Below are 13,974 nucleotides of genomic sequence, written 5' to 3' on the forward strand. Positions count from 1 at the left end.
AACTATTGCATAACTGTTGTGGGTGCTGCTATGGTATGTGAACAAACAGCTTACTTGACAAAAAAAAATATATATATATATATATATATATATATATATATATATATATATTTCAGTTAGATGGACCTTACATGTCATGGATGCAGATATCAGTGCAGTATTCATATATACTGAACAAAAATAAAAAAGGCAACATTTCAAAGATTTTACTGAGTTACAGTTCATATAAGGAAATCTGTCAATTGAAATACATTAATTAGGCCCTAATCTATGGATTTCACATTAAGGGGAATACAGATACAGTGGGGAAAAAAGGATTTAGTCAGCCACCAATTGTGCAAGTTCTCCCACTTAAAAAGATGAGAGGCCTGTAATTTTCATCACAGGTACACGTCAACTATGACAGACAAAATGAGAAGAAAGAAAATCCAGAAAATCACATTGTAGGATTTTTTATGAATTTATTTGCAAATTATGGTGGAAAATAAGTATTTGGTCAATAATAAAAGTTTCTCAATACTTTGTTATATACCCTTTGTTGGCAATGACACAGGTCAAACGTTTTCTGTAAGTCTTCACAAGGTTTTCACACACTGTTGCTGGTATTTTGGCCCATTCCTCCATGCAGATCTCCTCTAGAGCAGTGATGTTTTGGGGCTGTCGCTGGCCAACACAGACTTTCAACTCCCTCCAAAGATTTTCTATGGGGTTGAGATCTGGAGACTGGCTAGGCAACTCCAGGACCTTGAAATGCTTCTTATGAAGCCACTCCTTCGTTGCCCGGGCGGTGTGTTTGGGATCATCGTCATGCTGAAAGACCCAGCCACGTTTCATCTTCAATGCCCTTGCTGATGGAAGGAGGTTTTCACTCAAAATCTCACGATACATGGCCCCATTCATTCTTTCCTTTACACGGATCAGTCATCCTGGTCCCTTTGCAGAAAAACAGCCCCAAAGCATGATGTTTTTACCCCCATGCTTCACAGTAGGTATGGTGTTCTTTGGATGCAACTCAGCATTCTTTGTTCTCCAAACACGACGAGTTGAGTTTTTACCAAAAAGTTCTATTTTGGTTTCATCTGACCATATGACATTCTCCCAATCCTCTTCTGGATCATCCAAATGCACTCTAGCAAACTTCAGACGGGCCTGGACATGTACTGGCTTAAGCAGGGGGACACGTCTGGCACTGCAGAATTTGAGTCCCTGTTACTGATGGTAGGCTTTGTTGTGTGTTACTGATGGTAGGCTTTGTTACTTTGGTCCCAGCTCTCTGCAGGTCATTCACTAGGTCCCCACGTGTGGTTCTGGGATTTTTGCTCACCGTTCTTGTGATCATTTTGACCCCACGGGGTGAGATCTTGCGTGGAGCCCCAGATCGAGGGAGATTATCAGTGGTCTTGTATGTCTTCCATTTCCTAATAATTGCTCCCACAGTTGATTTCTTCAAACCAAGCTGCTTACCTATTGCAGATGCAGTCTTCCCAGCCTGGTGCAGGTCTACAATTTTGTTTCTGGTGTCCTTTGACAGCTCTTTGGTCTTGGCCATAGTGGAGTTTGGAGTGTGACTGTTTGAGGTTGTGGACAGGTGTCTTTTATACTGATAACAAGTTCAAACAGGTGCCATTAATACAGGTAGCGAGTGGAGGACAGAGGAGCCTCTTAAAGAAGAAGTTACAGGTCTGTGAGAGCCAGAAATCTTGCTTGTTTGTAGGTGACCAAATACTTATTTTCCACCATAATTTGCAAATAAATTCATTAAAAATCCTACAATGTGATTTTCTGGACCAGTAGACATCCCGAAAGTCGGTCTTCTCACGAAAACGTCTGTATTATCCAAACGGTTTGGCTTACAAACTAATATGACCACAAGTGTCACGGGACTTGTCTAAAGGTATCCCATACAAATGAATGGAAGTATTGAGGTAGTTTTGTGCCAACTAAAATAAGTTGTAAATTATGTGTAAAAAAAAAATGCTTCTCTGTCAGAGAGATAAGTCAGTTCATATCACATCTGCCACAGTCAGAATGTTGCTCCCTCCTAAACATATTACATTTTAGTCATTTAGCAATTTGTCTGTCATAGTTGACGTGTACCTATGATGAAAATTACAGGCCTCTCTCATCTTTTTAAGTGGGAGAACTTGCACAATTGGTGGCTGACTAAATACTTTTTTCCCCCACTGTATGCATCTGTTGGTCACAGATACACTACATGACCAACAGTATGTGGACAACATCTCATTCCAAAATCATGAGCATTAATATGGAGTTGGTCCACCCTTTGCTGCTATAAACAGCCTCCACTCTTCTGGGAAGGCTTTCCACTAGATGTTGGAACATTGCTGCAGGGACTTGCTTCCATTCAGCCACAAGAGCATTAGTGAGGTTGGGCACTGATGTTGGGCGATTAGACCTGGCTCGCAGTCTGCATTCCAATTCATCCCAAAGATGTTTGATGGGGTTGAGGTAAGGGCTCTGTGCAGGCCAGTTAAGTTCTTCCACACCGATCTCGACAAACCATTTCTGTATGGACCTCGCTAAAACAGGAAACGGCCTTCCCCAAAGTGTTGCCACAAATGTCATTGTATGCAGTAGCGTTAAGTTTTCCCTTCACTGAAACTAAGAGGCCTAGCCCAAACCATGAAAAACAGCCCCCAACCATTATTCCTCCTCTACCAAACTTTACAGTTGGCATTATGCATTGGGGCAGGTAGCATTCTCCTGGCATCCGCCAAACCCAGAATTGTCCGTCGGACTGCCAGGGGGAAGCGTGATTCATCACTCCAAAGAACGTGTTTCCACCACTTCAGCCGACGCTTGGCATTGCGCATGGTGATCTTAGGCTTGTGTGTGGCTGCTTGGCCATGGAAACCCATTTCATGAAGCTTCCAACGAACAGTTCTTGTGCTGACGTTGCTTCCAGAGTCAGTTTGGAACTGGGTAGTGAGTGTTGCAACCGAGGACAGACGATTTTTAGATGCTACGTGCTTCAGCACTTGGCGGTCCTGTTCTGTGGGCTTGTGTGGCATACCACTTCGCGGCTGAGCCGTTGTTGCTCCAAGCCATTTCCACTTCACAATAACAGCACTTACAGTTGACAGGGGCAGCTCTAGCAGGGCCACATTGAAAGTCACATAGTTCTTCAGCAAGGCCATTCTACTGCCAATGTATGTCTATGGAGATTGCATGGCTGTGTGCTCAATTTTATACACCTGTCAGCAACGGGTGTGGCTGAAATAGCCAAATCCACTCATTTGAAGGGGTGTCCACATACTTTTGTATATATAGTGTACCTTTAAAAAAATAAAAATAGGAGCGTGGATCAGAAAACCAGTCAGTATCTGGTGTGACCACCATTTGCCTCATGCAGTGAAACATCTCCTTTGCATAGAGTTGATCAGGCTGTTGGTTGTGGCCTGTGGAATGTTGTCAAACTCCTCTTCAATGGCTGTGCGAAGTTGCTGGATATTGCCGTGATCTGGAACACATCGATCGAGAGCATACCAAACATGCTCAATGGGTGACATGTCTGGTGAGTATGCAGGCCATGGAAGAACTGGGACATTTTCAGCTTCCAGGAATTGTGTACAGATCCTTGCAACATGGGGCCGTGCATTATCATGCTGAAACATGAGGTGATGACAGCAGAATGGCACGACAATGGGCCTCAGGATCTCGTCACGGTTTCGCTGTGCATTCAAATTGCCATCGATAAAATGCAATTCCGTTCGTTGTCCGTAGCTTATGCCTGCCCATACCCTAACCCCACCGCCACCATGTGGCACTCTGTTTACAACGTTGACATCAGCAAACCGCTAGCCCACATGACGCTGGCGTGGTTATACGTGGTCTGCGGTTGTGAGGCTGTTTGGATGTACTGCCAAATGCTCTAAAACCGCGTTGGAGACGGCTTATGGCAGAGAAATTAACATGAAATTCACTGGCAACAGCTCTGGTGGACATTCTTGCAGTCAGCATGTCAATTGCACGCTCCCTCAACTTGAGACATCTGTGGTATTGTGTTCTATGACAAAACTGCACATTTTAGAGTGGCTTTTTATTGTCCCCAGCACAAGGTGCACCTGTGTAATGATCATGCTGTTTAATCATCTTCTTGATATGCCACACCTGTCAGGTGGATGGATTATCTTGGCAAAGGAGAAATGCTCACTAACAGGGAGGTAAACAAATTTGTGCACAAAATATGAGAGAAATAAGCTTTTTGTGCGTATGGAAAATTTCTTGGATCTTTTATTTCAGCTCATGAAACATGGGACCAACACTTTACATGTTATGTTCATATTTTTGTTCAGTGTATCATAAATACTGTGTTCTCACGACTTCAAACACCTTTCAAAATGTATGACTTACCATCTGACAGAACTTCATAGGCCTCAGAAAGTTCTTTGAACTTTTTCTCTGCCTCTTCCTTATTTTCTGGGTTTTTATCTGGATGCCATTTTAGTGCCAATTTTCTGTACCTAAAAGACGATAAATACATTAAACAGCAACTCAAGGGGCCTGTTTCATACAAACGTTTCATTATCTCAGTATAGATCACACATTTAAAATATCAGAAAGGCCTACATCTACATCTAGTGCCAGTCTATCTATTGCAGGGATGGGCAACTGGCGGCCTTGTGAGCCGCCCTCCTCTTCTATGCCCACGGATCAATTTCCCAAAACATTTATGAAAAATAAAAATAGAATAGAATAGTAGTATGCAATTTCCAAATGTGGTTGTGCATCAGCGGTTTCTCTTGTTATGTCAGTCACTCAATTAGTTGCCTGACGACTCAAACTGAATTCTTCCACTACATGTTCACTACAAACTGTACTTCAGTCTGAGACTGCCATTGTTGAAGTCGTTTATGGTGAGGTCAAAATGAGGGGTGTGATACAAAAAAAAAGTAATCAGCAATTGGATCATCTCTATCCAATCAGAGTATCAAAGCCAATGATGAATTTTCAAAATGCCGCTTTACCCAAGTGTGTTCTGGCTCTGGCCCAACCCATCGGTTTCTGGGACAAACCAGAATGGTTAGAATGTGTTTGAGTTCTAGAAATCGTCGGGGAGGCACTCAGATCCAGACTCATTGTGGAGAAGAAACTAACAGTGGTGTAGCGTTTGGCCGGAGCAAGGAGTTTGGGTAGCCAGGCAACTCAATTAGCCCATGTCAGCTAAAATGATTTAGATTGGTAAATTAATCTAGCCAGCTATCTAAACCTGTAGTAATCATGATCAAATGATGGACCGGTGGGCCCCCATTGATTTTGTTGCTCGCACTCAGATATCATATTAACATGGCATGAGTCAGGGAAAAATGTGTAGAATCGCAGGAAATTAGTTATAAAAAAAGCACAATATTTTCTCTGCCCCATGGAAAATGTCTCGAATTGCATCAAACTTGCAACATTTTCTCTACGCCCCAAGGCATTAATTCAAACGTACATTTGCTCTCTCCGCTGTCAAGAGGGGGGACGCTAAAATGGGGCCCCCAACAAAATATCCCTTAGGGACCCCTCTGACTGCATGTGTGGGTATGGACGTGGGTACACAGACCCACAAACCACTGCAGCCCCTCATGATGAGTTCAGATCAAAGTTGACCCTCCCTGATCTATTGGAATACATACAGTGCCTTCAGAAAGTATTCATACCCCTTGGCTTATTCCACATTTTGCTGTGTTACAGCCTGAATAAAAAAAATATTAAATTGATTCTCTCACCCATCTACACACAATACCCAATAATGACAAAGGGAAAACATGTTTAGACATTTTAGCAAAATGTATTGAAAATGAAATACAGCAGTATCTCATTTACATAAGTATTCACACATGTTCTAATCACATTTGGCAGCAATTACAGCTGTGAGTCTTTCTGGGTAAGTCTTTAAGAGCTTTGCAAACCTGTATTGTACAATATTTGCACATTATTATTTTTACAATTCTTCAAGCTCTGTCAAGTTGGTTGTTGATCATTGCTAGACAGCCATTTTCAATTCTTGCCATTGATTTTCAAGCTGATTTAAGTCCAAATTTTATCTAGGCCACTCAGGAACATTCAACGTCTGCTTGGTAAGCAACTCCAGTGTATATTTGGCCTTGTGTTTTAGGTTACTGTCCTGGTGAAAGGTGAATGTTTCCCAGTGTCTGTTGGAAAGCATACTGAACCAGGTTTTCCTCTAGAATTTTGCCTGTGCTTAGCTCTATTCCGTTTATTTAAAAAAAGAATCCCTAGTCATTGCCGATGACAAGCATACCCATAACATGATGCAGCCACCACCATGCTTGAAAATATGAAGAGTGGTACTCATAATGTGTTGTGTTGGATTTGCCCCAAACATAACGCTTTGATTCAGGACATAAAGTTGATTTCTTTGCCACATTTTTTGCAGTTTTACTTTAGTGCCTTATTGCAAACAGGACGCATGTTTTTGAATATTTTTATTCTGTACAGGCTTCCTTCTTTTCACTCTGTCATTTATGTATGTGTGGGGTATAGAGATGAGGTAGTCATTTAAAAATCATGTTAAAGACTAGTTTTGCACACAGTGTGAGTCCATGCAACTTATTATGTGACTTGTTAAGCACATTTTTTGGCTTTTTTTAGGCTTGCCATAACAAAGGGGTTGAATACTTATTGACTCAAGACATTTTAGCTTTTCATTTTTAATTAATTTGCACAAATGTCTAAAAATATAATTCCACTTTGACATTATGGGGTATTGTGTGTATACCAGTGATACAAAATCTCAATTTAATCCATTTTAAATTCAGGCTGTAACACAACAAAATGTGTAAAAAGTCAAGGGGTGTGAATAATTCCTGAAGGCACTGTATGCAGCACTTGACAAGGATACTTACGCTTTTTTAATGTCTTCCTGAGATGCATTTCTTTGGACTCCTAAAATGTGATAATATTCCACCATGGTTTTGTAGAACTTTTTCGAACTTTTCAACCTGTGTAAAGAGAAAACAGTAAAGTAGAATATGCAGGACTGCACATCTTAAACTAGTTGGGTTTCTCAACTCCACAATATGTACATCTCGGTGGAGTTGGGTTGAGACGACTGTGGGCGGAGTGTACCTCCGACTACATTGAGTCACTGTCAGTTCATAAGAGGAAACAGTCAGTGGTTGCATTTGACATTTGCATCAGCGGTTTGAAAATGTTTTAGTAAAAAGTAATAATTTCAGAAATCAAAGAAAAGCACGCAGCTATAGTGGAAAAACAGAGGTACACGGTAAGGGTGTCAGATGTTTTTTTTTTTTAGTTACAACTGACAGCGACTCGATCTAGTTGTCTCCGCTCAACTCCATTGATGTGATCAGGGGTGTGTATTCATGGTTGCCAATGGAAGCCAGACTTCCCCAAATACTTGACCAATAAATACATTACAATTATAAGATCATTATCTTTCATCTCTCTGTGTTTTCACAATTCGGAAGTGGCTGAATCTCACCGGAGAAATCATCCGAGCTAGGGAAACAGCGCCCCTCTGTCTCAGTATGTGTAGCCCATGTACCTGATGCTGTCTGGACCAAATTAGTATAACATGTTGCCACCGTAGCGTTTGATTAATGCCAGCAAGCATTTGGCCTGGAGATGGGAATTTGGACTTCTGGTTTTGACTTAATTCTCTATACAGGCCAATGATTATGACGGAGATTCTAATCTAACCATAAATTAGTATGTTGTGCCACTGGCCTGAGACGATTTAAGTTCAATATGTAGCCTAGCAGGCTCACATTAACTAACTAGCTAGCCCATGCAAGGAAGTCAGGCTAGCAAGCATTTTAGCTAGGTAGCCTATGACAACAAAAACTAAAAGTGTACTGTATGACAGAGCCATAGACCGTTTTGCCAACATGAAAGAGAGGAGGATGGCATTGGCATTCAACTAGTCTACAAGTAGGGTGAGTCAACATTTGTTGTTTTACTTGCATGCATGCAAGCACGCACAGACACACACACCAGTACCATGGACAGCCACATGACATTTAGCATCATTGATTGGACTAAATTTGGGTATCTTTAAGTTTGTTTTCGGTTATTAAACTAAGCATATATAGCCTTGTTGATTTGATGATGTTTAAATGTTTAAGTTGAAATGGTGCTGGAATAGCAGAGGCAGTGCTCCTGTTGTCTTTGTGCTGACTTGCGGTAACTGTGGTTCTAAATCAGTAGTTGTTTAGTAAACTGTCGAAAACATTAACTTGCTTGACCATGCTGCAAGTGATATAACTGTTTGTATGCAATGTTTGCTTTGTGGACTTCACCGGACAGATGTTGCTCTCCGGTTTTGTGATGAAACAAACGTATGTGTAGTTGAATTTATTCTGCCACTGTGTGACTGTTGTCTTTTTGTTGTCACTGCCTTATTGTATATCATGGTGGTGTATGAAGGAATGGGTTATTAAGCAAACAATGCAATTATCACAACATAGGTTCTAGTATGGCTTTTTTACTGGCTTGGCTTGCTCAGTGATTTTACCCACGCACCCCTACTGGATGTGAAGTACATCATGGAGTTGAGAAAAGCTCAGCTAATCTTATACAAACTATGCAAATGGTCAATTATTTCCCCAGGATTCAGGGAACAAAATATCCAAGATGACACAATGGAAGTACAGAAGCACCATGAATATGGGCTAATCTAGGACTCCAATTACTTTATCCTCCAGAGACTGGACTGGCAGTTGTCTGGTAACTAATTCGTATGTCTGAGTGACAGCTGGATGGTTACGGTGCCATAAGGTCAACGCTTTATCATCCAAAGAGTTGACATTCTGGCGGCGCAGTGTTAAGTTTAACCCCTGGTACAACTTCACAATAAACAGGCCTGATTGACAACCCCCCGAGTCAACCACTGGGGGAAAGCTACAATAGTCCGTATACTGAAGCTCCAGGACTGAACTACCTAACATTTACTAGCAGTGGGAAATGACGCGTTGTGCTGCGCCTGCTAGCCATGTATATGTCAGCTAGCTAGCTACTGTTTACAGTGTTTAGTTATGTAGCTATTGTTTCACTTCAAAATAAATGTAACGTTATATAACTTGGTACAGTCTCATTTTTTTATCTTTCCACCATATCTAGCTAATGCGTTTGTGCTGCTCACTATGCTAAAGTTAGCTCGATAGCATAGCCAGGGGTGTATTCATTACGCCAATAGTTGTAAAACGTTTCGTCTGTTACAAAACATTTTACAACAGAAAACGTTTATTCCAAACTGTTTCCGTTTGGCAACGAAGACGAGTTTCTATTGGACAAATTATGTTTCGTTCCGCTATCTCTGTTTCCGTTTGGTTCTTACGGTAAACGGTTTCCGCTGCAAGACGTAATGAATACACCCCCAGTTTTGTTCGCCGTCCTGACTGTGCCTCCTAGCATGAAACATTAGCTAGCAACTCAACACTAATAATACCAACGCGAAAGACCATACTGAGTGTTCTAGCCAACATCTAAATGTTGCTGTAACTTGCGTTGCTGTCGAATTGATCATTCTGGCTAGCTAGGTAATGCTAACTAACAGGCCAGCAAGCTACTGTAGCTAACGTTACTGTTTTTGTGATGATGGTGATGCCCAGCAATCAAACTCAAAGTAGTGTCACTTGTAAAACAAAAGACGAGGTCAAATTACCTTCCTCTTCAGCCGTCCCAGTTTTCTTTTATAGCCTAATAAGTTTCCAGTGCTGATTTATAATCGTTTTCCAGTTAGGGTTATTCTAGAAAATGCTGCTTTGCTCCAGAATTTTTTTAGCAGCCTTGGGTTTTTGTGGATTTGACGTAACATCCGGTTAGCTACTGCTCTTCTTCTTTGGTGTTTAGTTACGACGGCCAGTCTATCAGTTGGCGCAACCTCGCCCCCATATATTTTTTTTTAATGCTGGGGGAATAACCAATGATATGCTGTAGAAAGGTTGATTGTTTAGCAACAAAACCGACGCGTGCACAAACTATTGGGGCAGAACAAATGGGTTTGGCTTAGATTGTTGACAACATGTAAACTATATTTCGTCTCCAATGTTTATTGAAAACATAAATACATTTGAACAACTTGTAAGTCGCTCTGGATAAGAGCGTCTGCTAAATGACGTAAATGTAAATGTAAATGTAACAATGGGCACTTGTTGTCCCTCAAATACATAATTACAGTTGTTGGTTAGTTAGCTAGCGAATTTTAACCAAATTAGCATTGACATGAAATCAGTCAAAACAGCTCAAAACAAGACATGGTACCAAGAACAAGATTAAACTAGCTGAAACGAGTCACTTAAGATTCCCGACATGACAGTTTCTTGTCATTGTTGGTAGCTATCTGGCCATCCAGAATCACAATAACTCATGGAATTCTGCCCCATTGAAGCATTGGCATCGTTTTCGTGACGTTGTCAGCTAACCCATCTATACCTCATTTATAAAAACAGGGCACATTCTGTGAAATAACAGTGAAATAATAGAAGATGAAACCTTATTTGTTTACTCTTCACTTCAATGTTAATCATTTGCATAACCTTCATTTGCCTTATTTTTTTTTTTACATGCATTTATTTGTCTACCTTGTCTGATTAACAGGAGCAAACAGGAAGGGGGTGTATTTTGCCACTAGAAAAATTGTTTAGCCCAAATACATCCTTGCCCTCTCTGTAAAATTATCATTACTTCCCACCAATATGTACTGTCTCTATACAATGAGCACCAAACGTATTGGGACAGTGACAATATTTATTTTATTTTGGCTCTGTACTCCAGCATTTTGTATTTGATTATTATACAATGACTATGAGGTTAAAGTGCAGACTGTCAGCTTTAATTTGAGGATATTTTCATTGATATCGGGTGAACAGTTTAGAAATTACAGCACTTTTTGTACACAGTCCCCCTATTTTAGAGGACCAAAAGTATTGGGACAAATTCACTTATATGTGTATTAAAGTAATCAAAAGTTAAGTTAATAACGTATTGTGTTATTTTAGAGTCACTTTTATTGTAAATAAGCATAGAATATGTTTCAAAACACTTCTACATGAATGTGGATGCTACCATGATTACGGATAGTCCTGAATGAATCGTGAATAAGGATGAGTGTGAAAGTTACAGACGCACAAATATCATACCCCCAAGACATGCTAACCTCTCACCATTACAATAACAGGGAAAGTTATCTTTTTGGGAGGAGGGATGATATTTATGCCTTTTATAACTTTCTCTCTCATCATTATTCACGATTCATTCAGAACTATCCGTAATCATAGTAGCATATACATTAATGTAGAATTGTTTAGAAGCATTCCATTATTATTTACAATCAATGTGTCACTTTTGGAGCTCACTGTAACTTTCCTTGTTATCCACACTCAGCATAATTTTCTTCTTGAAAATCAATAATAGATGAACAAAGAAAATGTTGACCCCCCCCCCACCGAACCTTAAAAAGTCCACTCCTTCGTTTCCTCCCTCAGCTCCTCGAGTAAGGTTCTATGTCTATTTTTATCTCTAGTTATTAAATAACAGCTCATAAGAATGTAGAGTCAGAGTCAGTCTGAATAATCGATTCTGCCATCCTCAGTCACCCACAGTCTTATAAATAAGTCAGGCCTGGTGCTGCATTAGTGGGAGAGGGACTGATTGGACTGCATTTACTGTGTGAAAAAAAGATCTTAGACCTCTTGTAAAAAATAACTACTCCTGATTACCTTGGTTGGCTAAAACAGTGGGCTGCAAGCAACTCAGACCTACTGTATATTGATTACATTGCCTTTCCAATGATTATACCTTAGAAATAGATTTCACTGGAAAGAACCCATCTATGAATCTAAAGAGATATAAGTAAATACCTCAGCAACACACTCATCTAAAATATTGTCTAGGCCTGCATCATTAAATAAACCAAGTGAAAATGGTGGGTTTATTATAATACAAATGATTTTTCAGTGTTTTTTTTCCCATTCAACAATTTGTGAATAAAGGTTTGTGTTAACCAATTCATAATACCCTCTTCATTCAGTGTTTAGGAAAGAGAGAGAGCGCATGAAGGAGAAGATGAGACTGGAGTGAGAGTTATAGGCTTTTTATAGACACTGCCTTGAATGAATTACTTCCAATGAGCAGCAGAGTCAGATTAGAGTCTTGTAACAGGACTTCCAATTAAGCCTGACAGACTGCACTGGGGAAAGCAAATGGGGTCGAAGCAATAACCTCTCCATCTTAAAGGAATATCATTTCACATTGTGACACTGTGCATTGCATTACATTTCACATACAATGTACATTGTTATATACCAGATATAGGATTGTAAAGCATGTGATCCCTTAAGTGTGAACATTGTATCAGCGGCTTCATGAGTAACCTCAACCAAATTGTTGCAAATTGTCATTCTCTCACACTGGTGCTGTCATTGTAATTGTCTATATGTCTCAGACTTTGGGTAAGAACTAGGTGATATCTCTTAACTTATTTGGGAGAGGGGAGGAGCTGCTGCTAATGCTGTAGGTGGTGGCATGGAGGTTTAGGCCAAGCTAGTATTGATTGATCCCTCTTCATATTGTACCTTTGGGAGATTGCGAGAGGTGCATAGGCACTTAGGATATTAAACAAGATGCAAACTTTAGTGGGCCAAACCTTTTAGTGGTGTCATTAATTAAACTGGCATTGTGTACATGGGCACTGGCTGGCAGCGGAGGCAGACAGCGGGGGTATGCGGTGTAGCTGGCAGGCTCACTCTCAGAAAACAACCAATGCCAATGAATGATGCAATGGCGCTAAATTCCCATAGGTGCAAACTTTTCATGAGAGTCTTTCTCAAAAGACTCCATTACTGTAGAACTTGACTGTTTTTTTTAATAGCATGAGGTCCAAGTGAGTAACCATTCTGCTGAACTACACTAACCCATTTTTCACATTTGGCCATAAACTTTACCAGCTCATGAATAGGCTGAGAAAGCTATACATCACTTCCTCTTCCGAAGACTTTTCCCGCCTTTGAGCTCCATAGCAAAAGCAACTCCGGAGTCACACTAACATATCTTACATCAAATGTAGGCATGGATGTTGCCTGGGGGCATCATGTTAACATGATAATGATCCATATCCGCCTTGAAGGACCATGAAAAAGAGTATCGTGTGGCATACCGACCAGAAGTTTTACCAATGTTTTTACTGAGTGTGGTAATATAAATCTAATTTTCTCTCAATATATGATCCTTTCCCTCAAAGTAATAGAAACTGGAACCTGTTCCTTCCCCAAGACAATGAACAATCAATATAGCTCCTAGGAACATTGTATCTGAGACATTCAATCATAGATTCTGCCATTACAGCAGCCAACAGCTACCGTATTTGTCCAAGCCTATGAAAAAATAAATAATTTATTTTAACACATGAAATGCTCACAACCATAAATGTTTTATGTGCTATTAGTGGTTGTTTCAAAATCTATTAACACCCATTCCTGGGAGGTTAATATGTCATAAAACCTAGATCAATATTTTACAATTAAATACGTTTTTTTGCCGCTGTATCATTTTATAATGGATTTTCCATCTATTTTCCTCCATGTTATGAAATATTGCATTAGCAACCAATTTTGTTACTTTTAAGAATGTGAGGTACTTTATTCCTGATGTACAGTATAAGGAATAAAATCACTGTATTTAAACTCAAGCAGTTTTTCATTCTGCACACAGGAATCAATTACTCGGTTTACTCCAATGGCTTCATAGGCACACTTTCACACTTCCTTAATTCTCTTCTCACTTTGTGCCTACCACTCTGTCATGCTTTCACACATCACACACTGTTGTTTGCCAGTCCGCTTCAGCTTATTGTCAATAGTAAATCAAGCAAGAAACCTGTAAAAACCTGACAGTCTGAAAAAGCTCCAAGATAAGGATTATAGTATCTCCTTTTCAACATGTCTCAATTAAATAGCCTATCAACACAAAATACTAATGTTTTATGTG

At 40.1% G+C, this 13,974-nt stretch overlaps 1 protein-coding gene across 1 annotated transcript in view; it reads right to left on the reverse strand.

Moving 5' to 3' along the window:
- Window positions 1-9,803, reverse strand: part of LOC311146183 (dnaJ homolog subfamily B member 6-like) — an 18,669-nt gene extending 8,866 nt beyond the window's left edge. The window contains exons 1-3 of the mRNA XM_084182677.1: window positions 9,653-9,803; window positions 6,873-6,968; window positions 4,375-4,484 (exon numbers count right to left, since the gene is read on the reverse strand). Coding sequence (XP_084038803.1) covers window positions 4,375-4,484; window positions 6,873-6,937 — 175 coding nt within the window. The 5' untranslated portion in view covers window positions 6,938-6,968; window positions 9,653-9,803. The remainder of the gene's footprint in view (window positions 1-4,374; window positions 4,485-6,872; window positions 6,969-9,652) is intronic.
- Window positions 9,804-13,974: the final 4,171 nt, after the last annotated feature.

This window comes from Coregonus lavaretus (genome assembly GCF_964263955.1).
Source record: "Coregonus lavaretus genome assembly, chromosome: 19".
In the NCBI taxonomy this organism is placed as follows: domain Eukaryota; kingdom Metazoa; phylum Chordata; class Actinopteri; order Salmoniformes; family Salmonidae; genus Coregonus; species Coregonus lavaretus.